We start from the raw sequence: 18300 nt of genomic DNA, 5'->3' as shown, positions 1-18300 counted from the left end.
TGGTAGCGAGCAACAGGCCGTCTGTGAAGATGGAAAGCTTCGCAGACGGGAGCCATTAGGATGCTCGGGGCAGAAGATTGAGTGAAGAAGGGGAGAAGGAGAAGGAGAAGAAGAAAAACCAACGGCGGGAAGGAGGAGGAGCTCTTTAAGAAGAAGAAAACCGCGGCGGGTTTTAGGTCACGTTCACCAGCTAAGCCTAAAGCCGCAAGCGAAGGTCACGGCCCCCAGCTAGGCCCGATCGGGGAAGGCGGCGATCACTTGGTCCCTTTTGGAATTGGAGTGTAATTATCGCCGAAGTCTCTCTTATCGGTTCCAAAAGCTTGTGTCGCCGGCGCTTCTCTGCTGCTGGTCTCCCTGCTGAGTTTTGCTTTTGCCCTTGCGGTTATGATCAGGCCGGCCTGTCACTAGTCTTCTTCGTTTTGGCAGGTCAGTTCCTCCGGTGAGGGTCGGCAAGATGCAGTCAATCTCCCCTGTATACTCGTCTGCGACAGACAGACGCTACTCTCCACCATGGGCGGATTTGAGTATCATCGGCATCGCAGGCAGCTCCGGCTCCGGCAAGACCTCGGTGGCCATGGAGATTGTGAAGTCTCTGAATCTTCCCTGGGTGGTGATTCTCGTAATGGTATATACGACCGCTTTCATAATTGTTTAGCCGACCAATAAATGCTTCCTGTTCTCTAACGGCGGTGTGTGGTACAGGACTCCTTCTACAAGAGCTTGTCCCCGGAGGATCATGCCAGAGCCCACCGCAATCAATATGACTTTGACTGTCCGGAGTCTTTGGACTTTGATGTCCTGGTCCAAACATTGAGGGATTTGAAGCAAGGGTACAGTATATGAGTCTCCTTCTGTAATTGCTGGTGGGGCACGTGCCCATATATGGAAGCTGACAGGGTTCCATCAAACTATCTAGAAAGAAAGCAGATATTCCCATTTACTCGTTCGCAGAACACCAGCGTCAGCCAGAAACGAGTACCTTGTATTCCCCGCGTGTATTGATCCTGGAGGGTATTTTGGCCTTGCATGACCCGAGGATCATGGAGCTCTTGGATGTTAAGGTAGGTTCCGCCCACATTCAGAATGCGAGCCATCACTCACTATTACTCGGTAGATATTTGTTGAAGCAGACATGGATGTCTGCCTTGGGCGCAGAAGTCAGTTTGTCCTACTTTTCAACCCCTTGGTACTGCTCTAACGGAGAGTAAGCTAGTCATGCGCGATGTCCGTGAGAGAGGAAGAGACGTCGAAGGCATCGTCAAGCAGTGGTTCACTTATGTGAAGCCTTCTTACAAGCAATACGTCGAACCCCAACGAGCTGTATCTGGTATGTAGGGCTGATCCTTAAGTTGAGTGTGGTCTGACAAACCCCCAGACATTATTATTCCCCGTGGTATCGAAAACCGAACCGCTATTGGTAAGAGTGCCTGCTCCCCGCTCTCGGGCCATCACGCTAACTCCAGCTTAAGAAATGGTCGTGCAACATATCCAGCGCAAGCTTGATGAGAAGTCAGAGAAGCATAATGCAGAGCTTAACCGGCTTGGCCTCATCGCCTCGGAAGAGCAACTCTCTTCTAACGTCTTGATGATGCCCCAGACGCCGCAATTCGTCGGCATGAATACCATTCTCCAAGACCCGGCAACGGAACAAGTTGACTTTGTGTTCTACTTCGACCGACTCGCCGCTTTACTGATTGAAAAGTGAGTCAGGCTGCTATCATTTGCGCACGTCGCATGATATAGTGGAATTATAGCTTACATGTTACCTACGGCACAGGGCCTTGGATTTGACGTGCTACGTATCACAAGCAGTGGATACACCCCAGTCGACCAGCTATGAAGGCTTGAATCAAGCTGGTGTAGTGTCTGCCGTCGCAATTCTGCGCGGAGGGTCTTGTCTCGAGACAGCGCTCAAGCGGACCATTCCTGACTGCATCACTGGCCGTGTGCTGATCCAGACTAATGAAAAGAACGAAGAACCCGAGCTTCATTATCTTAAGCTCCCTCCCAATATCGAGAACCACGAGAACGTCATGCTCCTCGACCCTCAGATGTCCAGTGGAGGTGCTGCTCTAATGGCGGTTCGTGTTATGATTGACCACGGGGTTCAAGAGGATAAGATTATTTTCGTGACCTGCGCTGCAGGCAAGATTGGATTGAAGCGACTGACTACAGTGTTCCCTGCAATTAAGGTTGTAGTTGGACGGATTGAGGAGGAGCGCGAACCTCGGTGGATTGAAAAGAGATATTTTGGCTGTTGAGTCATGGACAGAATCCAACCATGGACGACCTGGGATATTGTGGAAATAGGCATATATACATACGTCTCACTACATATACGTGATATAATAGAAAAAAATTCTATAGGACACAATCTGGGCAGGTGCTAGCGCTCGAGTAGACGGAGTTAACCTGAACCTTCGGAGAAACGCACGGACCACATCCAAGGCTCGCCGAAGAATCTTTGGTTCCGCCGCCAGAAAATTATCCATGATCATCACTTTTCCAGCAATCACCTCAACAACACGATCCACTCTTCTTCTATTAGCAGAGGGTGCTCAGATTCTTCTTTTCTAGACGTCTATCAGAATAATCACTTATTACCCATAGGCGTGCCACCATGCCTGACCTCAAAAAGAAAGGCAAGAAGAGCGGCGCCGCCAAAAATGACTCCGGCTCGGTGATCAGTACGTACCTCACGATCAACCTATTCTATTCTTCCAAAGAAAAGATTGAACACACGGCTAACATATTCTCTTTCTGTACAATTAGCCGATCCCAGATTTGCCAACATCCAGACCGACCCTCGCTATCGTCTCCCCAGCAAACGCCAAACCCATGTAAAGCTCGACAAGCGATTCGCGCACATGCTGCGCGACAAGGATTTCTCCCGCAACGCCGCAGTCGATAGATACGGCCGGAAGCTCTCCCGAGACGACACCAAGAAGCAGCTGGAGCGATTCTACCAGCTGGATGAGGATGCGCAGGAGGGAGAAGAAAAAGACGAGGACGATGATGAGGACGAGGAAGATGATGGTCTTGAAGACGCCAGCGTTGCAGATGACGAGGAGGTGCTTAGAGAGCTGAGGAAGGCGGAATCCTACGATCCAGCCAGAGATGGAGGGTTCGATGAGTCTTCGTCCTCGGAGGAGGAGAGCTCGAGCGACGAGGAAGACGAGGACGAAGATGAGTTCGAAGGATTTGGCGAGGAGCTGGAATATCCCGATAAGCAGCGCGCGGATGTGCCCACTGGTGATGTTACGGATCGCATTGCGGTGGTGAATCTTGATTGGGATAATATCCGCGCGGAGGACCTGATGGCGGTTTTCTCCAGTTTTGCGCCGACTGGTGGGAGGGTGTTGAAGGTGGCGGTTTATCCTAGTGAGTTCGGTAAGGAGCGGATGGAGAGGGAGGAGACGGAGGGGCCGCCTAGGGAGATCTTTGCGTCGAAGAAGGGCAATGACTCTGAGGATGACTCCGAGATGGATTCTGATGAGGAGGAAGAGAAGATCAAGCAGTCTATGCTGAAGGAGGACAAGGGCGAGGAGTTCAACTCGACACAGCTACGGAAGTATCAGCTGGAGCGGCTACGCTACTTCTATGCTATCTTGACTTTCTCGTCTAGAGATGTTGCGAAGCACGTTTATGACCTCGTCGATGGTGCTGAGTACTTGTCTAGCGCCAACTTCTTCGACCTTCGCTTTGTGCCCGAGGACACTGACTTTTCCGACGATACGCCCCGCGACGAGTGCGACCGCATCCCCGATGGGTACCAACCTAACGAATTCGTCACCGATGCGCTGCAGCACAGCAAGGTCAAGCTGACCTGGGATATGGAGGATAAGTCGCGCAAGGAAGCTCAGGCTCGGGCCTTCCGGGGTAGTCGGAAGGACATCGACGAGAACGACTTGAAGGCTTATCTGGCCAGTGATAGCTCGGATGACGAGGATGAGGGTGGCGTGGAGATTGTTGATACTACGCGCGGCAATGGGGAAGCTTCCAAGGTCTCTAAAAAGGAGGAAGAGAAGCAACGTCTTCGAGCCCTACTTGGCCTTGGTGCGGAGCCTACGCCATCGTCCAAGTCCGACGGCCCCGTCGGTGAGATGGAGGTCACCTTCACTTCCGGTCTGGCTGGTGGCCCCAAGGGCGACAGCATCTTCGAGAACGAGCCCGAGAAGGATGAGACTACGATTGAGAAATACATTCGCAAGGAGCGTGAGAGGAAGAAGCGCAGAAAGGAGAAGCTCAAGGCCTCCAAGCGTGGTGAGGACGGCGAGCAGGAGGACGACGCCGCTGATGCCTCGGATGCTAAGGAACAGCCCCAGGAGGACGACTTGGGCTTTGACGATCCCTTCTTCGACGACCCCGCTGGCAAGGCTACTGCGGCTGCTCGTCGTAAGGAAGAGAAACGCAAGAAGCGAGAGGAGCGTGCAGCGGAGGAAGCCGCGGCCGCAGCCAAGCGGGCGGAGCTGGAGCTGCTTATGATGGACGACAACAACAAGCCTGGCATCAAGCACTTCGATATGAATGAGATCGAAAAGGCCGAGAAGCAGGCTCGCAAGAAGAACAAGAAGGGCAAGGGTAAGGGCAAGCAAGTTGAAGCCCCCACGGATGATTTCGAGATGGAAGTCACCGATCCTCGTTTTGCTCGACTGTACGAGAGCCACGAGTTCGCGATCGATCCCACCAACCCCCGATTCAAGGCGACTTCGGGTATGAAGGCTCTCTTGGAGGAGGGTCGCAAGCGACGCAGGGAGCGGGATGACCACGCAGACGAGGAGGATGCCCCTCGTGAACAAAAGAAGAAGCAGAAGAAGAGTGCGTCCAAGGAGGGCGGGTCGGACGATCTGAAGAAACTGGTCGAAAAGGTGAAGCAAAAGACCAAACGCACCTGATTGGATTGTACTATATTTAGTTGACTACTATTTACTCCTTCTACCACTACTTACTCATCTATCATGAAAGCGTCATCCCTGGGATGAGGATGCAGATACCATTGGCTAAAGGTTCTTGTGTGTTAATTGAGAGATTTTGAGCGTCGGCCTGTGATCTGGACGACAATGTCATTGTTCGTTCTTTGTGCACCCCTGCATTGTAACTGCTGTATTATTATCCGACCTGTCGCTTGTGGCTCTCATTAGTCCAGGCTCATTCCCCTGATTCCACCAGATCCAACCCATGACGGGGCGTAGGCGAGTAATGAAACGCAATGTATAGATCCGGCATTCACACGGAGGAAATCCTGATGAATCAGAGTGGGATTGAGGGGCTTTGGGAATCCCGAGTGGTGCAGATTCCCGCCCAAACGCTGCCTGGCCCATGCAGCATGAGGTGATTGTGTGACAGATTGGGCCGTGTGCAGGGGGGCAGTCGAGCGCTGACAGGCCCGAAAGGCCGTGAAGTTGCAGGCGATCGGCCGCGATGAGATGAGGCTGAGATCATGTGCAGTGCGGCCAGCTTCACCGCCCTTTCGGGACTCTTCGCTCTTTCCCTTTCGCTTTCCTTCCCCAATATTCCCCTCCTCCTGCTCCTCCTCCTCCTCCTTCCCTCCCTCCGTCTCTCTCCCCCCTTCCCCTCTGGGTCAATTCATTCCCACTTGTTTGTGTCTTTCTCCGTTGTGGAAAGTCACTTCCATTCATCTGGTTCGATTGGCTTCGAATCCGATCCCCAGTCACTTAATTCTTTCCGGTCCAATTGCGGCTGACTAACCCCCTTCTGGACACGGGCAGTCACTACCACTAGTTAACTTTCAGACTACTGCTTCCTTTAACGACTATTTACTTTGCTTCACTCACTACTACTGCTTTTTCCCCCCCTGGCAAGTGGGCGTGTCTGGCCTCCACCGTGAAAGAGAAGCCCCCCCGTTCATTCCTTCTGGATGGCTTGATCATGGTTGACATTCGGCGGGATTGAACGATGGGTGCTGCAGCTCAGTCTAGTATATTTGTCTGAGTGTTGGTTTCTTGCCTTGATTTCCTAGATTAATCATTTTTCTCTTTTTTCGTCTGCTTTTCAGCTCGAGTGCTCGACCCTCTCATTCATCGGCATCCTCTCACTGGCCTTTCATTACTGCAGGCTTGCCTTTTTTTCCCCGAATTGCCATCATGCTGGGTCGACTGTTGAGCACTGCCGCGGCTACTCTCAATCCGGCGACTTACAACGCCAAAAACGCTCACCAATTAGAGTCTGTTACGGAGGAAGAACATACATCCGGCTTACTATTCCCCGATGCTAGTCTCCTCCGACATTCCCATACGCACGCATATCCGCTGCATACGGCCTACAATTCCCCGAACGCTTCTACGGCTGGCGCCTATGATGATCGCGGCGGTGTCGAGTTGGACCCGTTGAAGGACTTCCGGGTGATTATTGCACAGAATGCGTTGGGAGATCGAGACGCTTGTGTCTTGTTGGACACACGCGCCAGTTCACAGGATCAGACGTCGATGGGACTCGGGTTGGAACCTCAGGTGTTCGACAATACCACTGGTGTGAGACATGCCCGTACGGTTTCAAATCTGACCCGTGGGACACGGCGGGGCTACTTGTCTCAGTCGTCAGCCGCGGAGCCAAGCCCACTCTCTATCGCCGCGGAGACACGGAGGTCACCTCCCATGTCGTCTGGCGCTTTCATGAGGGCCCGTGGTCGTAGCTCTACACTATCGCCGGCGGGAAGCGTTCATGAACCTGGCCACCCTCGCTATGCTGCGGACTCGAATGATACGGGTCTGTTAAACTGCATCTTTGGTAGCAGTGCGTTTAGCTATAGGGGATCATCGACGAAGATGCATATCATCTCTGCCGATGATGAACCTGGCAAAACCGCACCTACATCCCCTGCAAGCCGCAATTCGCTGTCGCGGGCGTATACAACTGGAAGTCAATCGGCCTTTACAAGCACCAGCCGCGGGAATGAGTCCAGAGCGCCAGCAAAGGTGACGATACTTCTGACGAGAATGTTCAGCGTGCATCTGCCGGAAAGTGACGAGACGTCCCCGGATGGCATAAACGCGGCTGCTTCTGTGAACCAAGAGTCACTTCCAAACGCGGGTTTTCCTTTTCCAGATGTCACGAAGCGTCGGAAGATCAAGGAGAAAAAGACACCGATGTATGCTGTGGCGATTACTATTCAGATCCCGCTCCTCTCTCGGAACGCAGGGCGGCCGGTTTCCCGTTTTAATGCTCAGGGTCCGGACTCTCCCAAACCAGGAATGTCCTGCTCCTTGGATTCGGATTACCGTTACCGTGGAGGGTTCCTCGACGATAGCCTGTCACTTGCAAGCCCACCAGCGAGCTTGGATGAGCGCATTGATCTCCTGGTGGATCATTGGGATGTCATCAACCGCGCCCTGTCTCATCTGGAGAGGCTGTCACGAAGGGAAATTCTCTTTCTGCTGAAGAAGGTAGATTCCTCTTCCGCCATGCATCCAAAGCCAGCTAAGCCTCCACATATGCAACGAACAAATCAAACTTTCGTTCATCTGCCTGCGAATATTTTGGCCGTAAATTCTAGGCTACGAGATGAAGCGATCCGCAGCAGCCGCCGCATTAGCACGGCGCTGCAGATGCCATTCGTCGTAACCGGCCAGAATCGGTGGGGTGTGTGGCGTGAGGAGGGCCGCTCCATCATTCGCAGCATCGGGGATAAGGACCACAGCTTCTTCTTCCTTGTTCTCATTACAGCGTTCCTGGGTAACCATACTGAGTGGCTCAATGCCTTAGGCCCTGAGTGGTACCGACGGCGGCATTATTTACAGCAGAAGGCCCAGCAAGATTCTGACCCGCTTCTTGCTCATCGGACTGTCATTATATCACCTGACAAGATGACGGCGCGGAGACTTATTTTCCTGCTTGCAGTATTTCTTCCACCAAAGCAGCGCTTCGAGCCTTTGCCATCCCCTATCAGGCCGGGCACTGCGGCTTCAACGAGGGCCATTTCTCAGAGCCCGCCAAATGTCCCGGTTCTGCGGCAAGAGTCCCTGCGGAGAGTAATGGAGCGTCGATCTCGCGCACAGCGCCTCACTATCAGTGATAGAGAACAGCACCAACGGTCCGTGAGTGTTTCGTCATGCGAGACGGCGCATCGCTCCACGGACGATACCGAGCCGTCGGTGACACCGGAGTTCAGTTCCATGCGCCGGGGGTCCGACGCTCGCTCCATTCGAGCATTAGGCGTGCCCGTCCACGCCAGGGATATGCGCGCGAGGAATACGAGTGCGGCGACCACATCGACCACCACCCCGGGTAGTACTGTCCCGGTCCCTCACTTTGCTTCTCAAGGCCGCTCCGAGCGCGCAGGGTCGGACCAGGCAGTAGCCGACGGGCCTGACAGCCTCGCGTCAGAAACGCTGCTGAGGAGTCTCCAACGAAGCGAAAGCACAAACACTAGTGCGAATGGCAGTGTACCATCTGCTAATGGTCGATGGGGCAACATATTCTCCGGTCTGTGGAGCGCCCGTCAGGAATCGTCTACTGGTGACAGCGAATCTGTGGCACCAACCGACACCCGCAAACGGTCCGTGTCAGCGTACACAAACCCTCCGAGGCGCCCTCCTCCCACCCTGAGTCAGATGGTCAAAGAGGCCTCGCTCGGACCTGCCGAAGTATCTCCGAAAAGCGCCACTAGCAACCATATCTCCATCCCGCAGCCTTCCAATGCTCACCATGGATATGAAGACGACGCTCCAGATGGGGCAGCGGCTACGGACCAAGCGAGAGAATCGTCTCTGAAGTTGTCCGTCCGAGGCGATGATGGGATTGTTGATGTTGATCTTCCCTTGCCCGGGTTTGTCTCGCTCTCCTCATCTGGAGATTCCACGATGGCGTCCCCGAAGAAGACGCGAACATCGGTCACTAGTGTTGACGCGGTGGCGTCTACGCACAGCAGCACATCCGGCTTTCCCTCCACCTTGAAAGACAGTGACGGACCTAACATCAACGTTGCTGGCTGGTTGAAGAGCTTCCATGATGATTTCTTACTTCAAGCGGTCCGACCCTATAATGGGCTCGAGGCCGATATCAAGCGTGCCATGCAAGCGGAACCGATGTCAAGCCAGGCCGCGTGCCTTGATGCGGACGGATCCGGGCGATGGGTTGATGTTGCAACCACCCTCATTGCGGATGTGCGAACCTTCACAGTGAAGCGGCTGCGGCTACGACGTAAAGTCGGGAGTGCCTCTTGGCGCAACACATCGCCTTCATTCTCTCCCCAACCGGGCACACCTCGTCATATCCCTAGTGGCTCGGCGTCTGCGTCTCAGCTGACCAGCTTCTTTTCCCAAACTACCGCTTCTAGCAAATCGTCTGCCAGTTCTTCATCTGATGGGTTTGGCTCAAGTGATGTGGAAGAACGCTTCGTGGAAGAGCACGTGATGGATTTGGATGGCACGCTTGTGGATGCTCTTGAACGAGTTCTCGCTCAGAGCGGGCCTTCCTCGATGGTACACTCCCGGGCTCCGTCGCCCACACGCACTCGGCAGGACAAGCACATGTCAGACGTGCTGAGCCGGGACGAGACGCGCCCAGTGGAGGTTCCTCGGACCGAGTGTCGCAAACTGGTCCTCAGCGCGCTCGACGAGGTTGTTCGCAGCGTAACGGCGGAGCACTGCCGTGAAGATGATAGCGAGCTGGGGCCCACAGACCGGGACCGCCGGCGAGTACAGACAGGAGGTGATAATACATTACGAGAGGGCATTCGTAAATGGCTCCTCGATGTTGAAGAGGCGTGGTAGGCCTGTTGTGTAATTAAGGGGCGGTCAATGTTTGGGATTTTTAAAATTCTTTTCTCATTCCTCTTCTCCCATGGTATTACCAGGGCGTGCCCTTGTACGGCTTTGTCTTTTTCTTTTGCGCTTTTATATCATCATGATACCCATGTGTTGATTATAGTTTCTGTTTCGCCCAAGCATACATATGACTGCACCCATTGCCTGCCACCCTAACCTTGTATCTCACTACTGCTATGTAGATAAACCAGACTATGTCAAGTCACACATACCAACTGAATATAGACAACTAAATCTTGATACCATCCTAGAATCTTGAAATCTTTACCTTCCATTCCAAGCAACCACTGCGTCCGCTCATTTCCGATACATCAGGCAGTAAACCTTCAAGTTATTGATATTGTTGGGTAGTATTTGAATCGAATACATCCCGCCATGCACGCCTTATATAGACGCACACCCAACTTAAATCATAAAATCATTCCAACATAACTAGTTATAGATTATGATTACACAATAAGATCATCCACGCGTCCATCAATCCTACATGATCGGCCTCAGCGCCCCACTCCTCGGACTCCTCCCCTCATCCCTCGATCTCGTCCTCGATTCAATCGTCGGCAACGTCCCATTATGTGACGCCCGGGACATGAGTCCCGGTCCTGGTGTCACCCCCAAGTGCGGATGATGGCTCACCACACTAGCCGGCAACTCTAGGGAAGGGATAGCCGTGTCCAGTAAGGCGGTAGGCTCGACGCGAGTCGATGTTGGACGGACATGCGATTCGCTGTAGAATTGTTCGAGGCGGATGGGGTCCCGACAGAAGTCCTCGAAGTTGGTGAGGATGTGTTCCGGGGCGCGGTAGAAGTTCGACGAGTCGAGACTAGCTGCGGCGGCGGCGGTGGAGGCCGGGAACAGGCGCGGGCTGTTGCTCCCGATGCTGATGCTGCTGCTGCCGGGGAGGGTGTCGTGGGGGATGGTGGGACGGGTCATTGGGGAGAGACGCGGGGAGAGGCGATCGCCGGGATCGTAGGTGCCGGCGCGGGCGCGGTGCTGGGGGTCGCGGTCGCGGTCGAGACGGTCGCGACTGGCGGCGGCGGCGCGGGTGCTCACGAGCCGGTTGGCTAGGAAGAGGAAGTCGCCGTCGTCGGTGATTTGGACTAGTAGGCTGCCGGATCGGTGGATGTATTGGGGGTAGCGGTAGTCCGGGATGCCCCAGGAGTAGGAGACTTCGACATCGGCGGGAAAGGCGGAGCGGGCTTCGAAGTCCAGGACGAAGTCGAATCGCCGGAGGAGGGCTTTCTGGTAGTAGTGTCGGTCTGGGGTGGAGGGTTGGGTGAGTGTGGTTGGGGTGGTCGAGGATGATGTTGATGCTTGGAAGAGACTGGGGACAGGGCCCTTGGGAGGCGGGACTTTGAGTCGGACTCGGTATGGTTTGCGGAAGGGCTGCGTTTCGTCGATGGCGCAGGCTTCGGCGATGGGGACTTGGACGAGTTTGAGCCCGAATTTCTCGGCGGTTGATGCCCATGAGATGACGGCATCTTCGATGAGTTTGGCCGTAGTGTTCATCCAGCTGAGCTCGATGTGGAAGCAGTTGTCTGGGTTGTGGAGGCGGTCGTAGTGGAGGTCGATCACCTCTGGTCGGATCGATCGTTTGCGCGGATCGACATCGTATTTCATCGTCTTGGATAACATGATGGTTGCCTTGTTCTTCCCCTTGGAAGGGGTATTCGGAGCCGGCTGAGCGGCTTCGTCCAGACTCTCCGACCGCGAGTGGCTGATGGGCGAGTCGCGTGGGTTTTCTCCAGTCGGTGTCGAGGCCGCTGGCTTGTCGGCCCGGATTTGAGGGAACCAGCTGCCGCGAGACTCTGGACGAGAGGCCCGGTATTCGCTGCAGATTTGGTAGAAGTAATTGCCATCACGGAAGTTGTGACGCCTCTCCACATGCTGGAACAGGCCGTGCTTCAGCAGCTCGTTGCCGAAATCGACTGCCTCCTCGCGGCTGTCGATGTCGCGGAAGTTTTGCAGAAGCCAGGTAGTCAGTTCAAAGCCGATGAAGCAATTGTAGTGCAGACGCCAATGCCACCGTCGATCCATCATCCGGACGCCCTTCTCACCCTGAATCAGTTGAGCTAACGTCGTCAAACTAATGCTCGATCGCTCCAGCAGCTCCGACTCTGGCAGCAGCTGCGCCGGAGAACTGTCCAGACCGGGATCTGTAAGAATGATCCGATCCAGCTCAGCTGCCACGACCTCTGAGGAATTCCGCGTCTGGTACATGATGTTCAGGGGATTTTGTTCCCGCTTCTTGCGGGCCGTGTCGAACAACTTCTCCTCGGGCGGAACATACTTGTGTCGCTGCCAGATATGCGTGAGCTGATTTATGCCCAGGAGATGGATTTCTTCCTCGTTGTCTTCGTTGTACGACTGGAGTTGGCGGCGGGAGTTGACTTGCAGGTGCATCGGGATCAGCACATAACGCGCCCGCCAGAACTGCAATTGCTGAGCCGGGCTAAAGAGGTACTCGCGATGTCCAGCCACATAATTATCGGCGTAGTTCCAATTGTATTCTTCCAGTGTTGGATCCAGTCGGATATTTTTGACTTCGTATTCGGGGCTCAGAATCGTTCGCATGGCCGGCGAATACATGGTGAAATTGTTGATCTTGTGTGACGCCAGCATGGCCGAGTTTCGATGGGTGTATCGAGTCACTTCGATCTCGGCCTCATCAATACAGATGAGCCGGTGAATCGTGTTTCCCTTCGACAAGAACACAGTTGCCCCGTCTCGTTCCAGGCTGCGGGTGTCGAAGACGTTGGGCGCCTCGAGAGAATACTGTCCGGACACTTCCACGACATTCTTGCCGACGACGATTTGGAACCCATGAGATAGACGCAGCGAAATCATTTCACGTAGCAGCACGCCGCGTGTTTTCGGCGGCTCGACACCCTCCGCATCGTCGTTCGGGAAGACGCGGTAGGGAGTTTGATAGTAGTCCGACGCCAGCTCGGTCGCCGTCGGGAACTCTTCCGTTGTCAAAGGCAAGATAGCAGGGGACTTCAAACTCTTCCACTTGACGACGGCTACGTGTGGAGGCCTCGGATACGCATGCTGCCAACGGCCAAACCAGCTGGTGTCTCGCAAGACGTCTTTCGGAGTATTGCAGGGATTGATAGAACGAACCCAAGGCGCCAAAGCCTTGGAAGGCGCGCTCTTAGATGCGTCCCGCGAGCTACCATTGACGGTCAAGGTCACGCGTGGATGCGGCCTTCTGGTCCGATTTTCATGGCGAGCTTCACCAGGTATGGGAATCTCAGTCGTCGTCGTCGAGTATGACTCGGTGATAGGGCGGTCGCCTTGCTCCGGATCATCCTCGGGTGGTTGCTTTGAAGGAACTTTGATTTCTATGGGTCGCGAAGGGGTAATTGCTGAGCTCTGGGATTGCTTCTGGGGCGTAGTTGGTGTCGTCGACAGATCGATCACGGTCTTCGTTGACGCAGAATCCGATATGCTGAGGGAGTCCACACTTCGCGTATCAGCGAACATCCCTGTGGCTTTCTTCACGTTTGCCGTCGACTGTCCTCGAGCATGCTCGACGTTGACTTCCGTACTCGCCTGGGCTCTGGGAGGAGTGGCACTCAGACCCCGCAGAGCAAAGCTGATCGTACGCGAGATCCGTGGCATCCGGATGCTGGAAGATGTCTTCAAAGCAGGCTTCTTCGGTGACACCGTCCGCGTAGGAGCGGGCTTTTTCGGGACCGAAAGCGTGCCGTCAATCTTTCGAGGAGCAGAAAACGTGGAGTGGGCGCGTTCGCTCGAATTTGTCTCATTCTCTCTCAGGCGAGTGACGGACCGAGCGGACAGCCGATCGTGTGCGTTTGACACTTGAACTTCTGGCTCGCTGGGTCGCTTCTGCTTTGTTGGCCTCGGACGCTGGCGTCGCTTGGGAAATGGATGGAACACTCCTTCGTCATACTGGTCCATCCACGAAAGCACTGATTTCGAGGACTTTCGCGACTTGGTCAACATAGCATCTTTCGAACTTGCTATGTTCTGGAGAAACGGCTCGGGTCGAAGGCTGTCACTCAGCTGGTGCCGGAATGGGGAGTTTCGCTTGAAAGGCAGGCTTCCTGCGCTTATACTCGCGGGGCTCAAGGCCATTGCGTGGTTCGACCTTCTCGAAATACCCTGCCCTTCAAGCAAATACGGAATGGAAATGTTTGACTGTTCACTTTCCATCACGCCCATCATCTGAATCTCATACATGCGCACGCGCGGCACGAACACCTTCGACTGCTTGGTGACTGTGAATGGGATCGGGGCGTTGGGATCTTTCTTCAGGATACGCCGAGCCTCTCTGTACGTCTCAGGGTTCCAGTACGAGATATCAAGCCAATGAGGAATGCCGTAGTTCCATTCGGTTTGACGTGAAGACCAGGGTCTCGCACTCATTCCCGGAAACGAGCTATGCAAAGCCGACTTTGGCGAGAGATGCGATCCCCTGCTGGCCAGGCTTGCAAACGACAGACGCATCTCCGGCGAATAGCCGCCATCTTGAATATCTCCTCCATACGACGGGCTCTGGGTTTTCTGTACCGGCTCGCGGTATTTGAACAGAGGCACCGAGTGCAGTGGCATGGGACTCAGACAGACCAGATCGATGGCAATGCCCCGATTCGTCAGCGCTTCCGTCGTTGAAGCTAGAGACTCATATGACACCTCGAAGACGCCACTGCCGGGCGTGATGACGATGATCGAAGTCCCCGTATGCACCATATCGCGATCGATATGATCATACGCCAGGTGGGACGATGCTAGGTGAATGGCTTCGAGAATGTTCCCGCGAAGCGCGGTGCTGGGCCGTCCAGCGATGGTGGCAGATTGGGCTCGAGGGGCCACCTTGACCCCATCGATGGTGGGTGTTCTGATGTCGTCTTCTGTGCTTTTAAGAATCGATACATCTCTCAAGAAGGTTCGGAAGTCCTTCTTCAGCTCATCCAAAATAGCGGTCCAATGGCCACTCGCCATGTCATTAACGACCACGCGATAAAAGTCCCTGGTTGGCGCACCGCTTGGCGTGAAGTGGTTGTGCAGACTCTCCGATGTGAGACTCGAGGAGGGCCCAATGGCCGCCGGATCATATTCTACGCGCGTAAATAACACAATGGTAACCAGATGTCTCGCGTCGGAGTTCGCCCAGCGTTTGAAAAGCTCCGGCAGGAAGCCATTGATAACCCTGCTGAAGAGAATGTCCCCAGTGCCTTCGGAGTCAAAGTCCCACATCTCTCTCGACATCTGAATGAAGAGGACATATTTGGCCGATTCACTTCGAAATACGGGGATAGTCTGCGGGGAGAAGAAGCCCGAGAGGACCTTCTTGCCCCGAATGAAGATATTCTTGACCGTCGCCTTGATACTGCCCATGAACACGATCTTCTGACCCTTGTAGACGATCTTCTCCGCCAACTCCGACATGACCAGTCTCCACATGTCCGAACGGACCAGATACTGATCGCGGAAGGAGATGTCCACATGAGAGGCCGAGCATTGCGCACGCTCCACAATCGAGATGTGAACCGCCGTGCGGTTCTTGAACCCGAAGATGTTGGCCACGCTGCTCGTGACCGACAATTCGAGCTTCGGGTGACGGGTCTTGATCTCCTGCGGCAGCGGCTTGACCACGAAGAGACATCGACTCTGGAGCGGAGTCTTGAACTTGGACATGGGATTTGCCGGAAGCGATGAGTTCAAGTCGACATGACTCTCGCGCAGGGACCGGGCACCGATGTCGGCTTTGGCCGCATAGGGGGCATCGCCCGACAACCGCGCGGGCAAGATCTCGATGACATCGCCTACCTGCACGCCGGTGTCGCTGAAGGCGGCCTGATTGAAGAGGATCTCCTCCTTGGAGAAGGTCTCATCATGGACCCATAGGGAGCACTGACGGCGGTCGAGTCCAGTGGATGAGAGTCGGGCCGCCTTGTCATCGGGAGTGGAGGAACGTTCCCGGGGGGTGCCACGAGGGAGCTCGGCGGTGCGCGAACTGGAAAGCGTGTCGATACTGGCGGCGCTCACCTGCCGCAGGTGCGAACGCTTCATAGGGCCCCGCAATGACATTGTTTATCGTCACCGTCGCATGGTTGAACAATCATTGGGTCCGGAGAATCGTAGTGGTACACAGCTAATCAATTGAGTGGATCAATTGAAGTCATTGGGGCGAGCGCATTGGAATCACTGGATGGCTGATTGATTGATGGATTGATGGAATGATTGATTATTGATGCATTGCTCGATGGAGTTGCCCGTGACTTCCCCACAATCATGTGACAGCCTCCGCATCCACAAGGGAAGGCGGTGTAGATCCAGCCTCCTGTATCACGTGTGGTTACCTAATCATCACGTGAGTAGGTGACGCACGCCTGAGGCACATATGATGCCATAAAACAATGTTGCCTCAGGCGTGTAAAACATGGATTCGTAACAGATTCGGGGACCAGAGGAATTCTAAACGAATCTCGACCCAGAATACGAGCCCGAGTTCCCTACTCGGATCGAGTCCGAGATCTCCGTCTGGCCGAAGATACAAAAGTACTTGGTTCCGTTGGGATCTACAAGATTAAGGCACAACTACCTCCTGAGCCCTGAATTTTCGATACTGATAGGAGGAGTCACGCCGTGCACATGCCCCGATGTGCCTACGATCAGAATTTTTCTGTGCGCCAGCTGACACCAGCTGGTGATTGGCCCTACCAAGCATGATCGGAATGTGAAGGGCTTAGAACGATCTTTCTTAGGTACCTTCTCTTTTTTTTTCCCCCCCCCCCCAACTGAGGGTGGCGTACAGCGACGTAGATAGTCTAGACAGGAGCATCTACGCCCTGTCATGCGTTGGGGATATGCACAACCCAATGCAGTAATAATGCAGGAAAGGAGTCTGCCGCCGCCGAGGCAGCTGATTGTGGAGCAAGAGAAAGAAAAGAACAGAAAAGACTTCGGAATGGTTCGAAACGGGGATGAAGGGCAGGTGGGCTGGCCCGAAGACGATCCATCCAACTTTCCACTGCGGCGGGAAAAAGAGTCCTCTTCAATCATAGCCAATCGGTAATGATCAAGACCCGCGCGGTGAATGGAGACTGACCGAACATCGCCAATGAAAGGGACCGGAATGTGCCGCTTTCCTCTGGCGTCACGGTCTGGGATGGGAATATGGGATAGATAGATGGAGGCACTGATAGTAGTAGTAATGCAAATTGTCTGCACCCGTCAGTGGAAGATGACCTGGCATTGATCGGTTGACAGACATATCTTGGCTGGAGCCCAGGCATTTCACGCTGACGGGGGATGAATCGACTCTATGCAGGGTGACTCTCACATCTCGCGTGTCCCAAGTCCCAACAGGTATGATGCAAATGATGAGGTTCAGAAACAGAAACTTGGGAAGGTTTGGCTCGGCTCATGATTGGTAGCGTCGTCGGGATTTGGTGTCTGACATCGGGATCTGGACCCTATTTGGGTACGCCGAGGGGGGCCATGCGTAAGCCATGCTGGAGATGATTATTTTCCAACATGGTCAGTAGCCACACAGTTCGAATTGGGCTTTTCACTATTCCCTTTCATCCATTTTGACCCTGCACTTCTTTCTTTGTTTTTTTTTTTTTTGCTTTTTATCCGTATTTCTAGCCCAAATTAAAATCATGGTTCGACCCCGTGGTGTGCTTCGGAGCACCTCGCTAGATGGATAGGTCAGATTTAGATCAGCAAGTATCTACGGAGTCGTCGAACAGAAGCACCTCCAACGGAACACGATACAGACTTAGTTAGCCTGTAGTTAGACTAACGGGCCCCATAGTCCATGCGGCATGCAGCCTCCTTTTGCCTTCTCCAGATCGAGGATCCGTACACTGCCGAAGTAGCCTCTTTTCCCCTACGCACTTGGTGGGGGCCAGAGAGTTCACACCTGTCAAATTCAGCAAGCCGACAACTCCAGTTGCCTGTAGGTAGCCAGTGGCTTTGAAAATACGAAGTGAGCCACCAGCTATACTCCGTACCTGAGAATCAAATGAATGAAGAATTGGTGAGGTGGTGAGGTCGTTGCCCAACTTTCCCCAAATAGTAAATGCTTGTAGCCTCATCCAACCCTTCACACCATAACCATGGGCACTGGCAGTAACTACTCCGTACACTTCTTTTCTTCTTCTTCTTCTTCTTTTTTTTTTTGTCCTTATCGCACCTCCCCCCTCTTAGTTGCTTTTTTTTACTTTTCGCTTCTCGTCTAGACTCGTGAAGCATCTGGTACCCATGACCTGCCGGACCATGGCCGAGAAGCTCTCCCAACCATGGATCAGCCCCCAACGGGCAGCAAGCTTCCAGCTGCAGCAGGGGGGGACGAACGGTAGCTAGACCCGACAGGATTCAACCTTGCAGGCAGGAGTTCAAGAGTTCAAATAATAAACTACCGTTCCACACGGTGACGGAGGTGCCTGCCAGCAAATGACAGCAATCCGCTAAGATTCTTGAAGTGTCGGCCCACCTTGACAGAAACCGACTGCAAGGGAGAGTCCACCTGCTCTCCAGC

General features: G+C 54.0%; 4 protein-coding genes across 4 annotated transcripts; 3 read left to right on the top strand and 1 right to left on the bottom strand.

Moving 5' to 3' along the window:
- The first annotated feature begins 307 nt into the window (after positions 1-307).
- Positions 308-2378, top strand: ASPBRDRAFT_37414 (uridine kinase family protein). The gene is made up of 8 exons (XM_067623723.1): positions 308-625; positions 703-830; positions 917-1061; positions 1115-1157; positions 1214-1327; positions 1376-1417; positions 1470-1701; positions 1778-2378. Exons 1-8 carry the CDS (start codon positions 455-457, stop codon positions 2259-2261), a joined length of 1359 nt encoding a protein of 452 aa, XP_067485462.1. The 5' UTR covers positions 308-454; the 3' UTR covers positions 2262-2378.
- A 242-nt stretch (positions 2379-2620) lies between these two features.
- Positions 2621-4895, top strand: ASPBRDRAFT_114366 (pre-rRNA-processing protein ESF1; the record flags this gene model as incomplete). Its single annotated transcript, XM_067616817.1, has 2 exons — positions 2621-2687; positions 2773-4895. The coding sequence occupies 2 exons, from the start codon at positions 2621-2623 to the stop codon at positions 4893-4895; spliced, it is 2190 nt and encodes a 729-aa protein (XP_067485461.1).
- A 1209-nt stretch (positions 4896-6104) lies between these two features.
- Positions 6105-9731, top strand: ASPBRDRAFT_191459 (uncharacterized protein; the record flags this gene model as incomplete). The annotated part of the gene is made up of 1 exon (XM_067620370.1): positions 6105-9731. One exon carries the CDS (start codon positions 6105-6107, stop codon positions 9729-9731), a length of 3627 nt encoding a protein of 1208 aa, XP_067485460.1.
- Positions 9732-10268: 537 nt separating this feature from the next.
- iml1 (GTPase-activating protein IML1) lies at positions 10269-15842 on the bottom strand (the record flags this gene model as incomplete). The annotated part of the gene is made up of 1 exon (XM_067616619.1): positions 10269-15842. One exon carries the CDS (start codon positions 15840-15842, stop codon positions 10269-10271), a length of 5574 nt encoding a protein of 1857 aa, XP_067485459.1.
- Between the last annotated feature and the right edge of the window lie 2458 nt (positions 15843-18300).

The sequence above is a fragment of the Aspergillus brasiliensis genome (genome assembly GCF_001889945.1).
Source record: "Aspergillus brasiliensis CBS 101740 unplaced genomic scaffold ASPBRscaffold_1, whole genome shotgun sequence".
Taxonomy (NCBI): domain Eukaryota; kingdom Fungi; phylum Ascomycota; class Eurotiomycetes; order Eurotiales; family Aspergillaceae; genus Aspergillus; species Aspergillus brasiliensis.
Note: the sequence above shows the minus strand (reverse complement) of the source record. Positions and strands in the feature narration are given on the sequence as shown.

Coding starts and splice junctions, on each gene's coding strand:
- ASPBRDRAFT_37414 (XM_067623723.1), top strand. CDS start 455: ATGCAGTCAATCTCCCCTGTATACTCGTCTGCGACAGACAGACGCTAC. Junction 831..916: donor TTGAGGGATTTGAAGCAAGG/GTACAGTATATG, acceptor CAAACTATCTAG/AAAGAAAGCAGATATTCCCA. Junction 1,418..1,469: donor CGAAAACCGAACCGCTATTG/GTAAGAGTGCCT, acceptor CTCCAGCTTAAG/AAATGGTCGTGCAACATATC.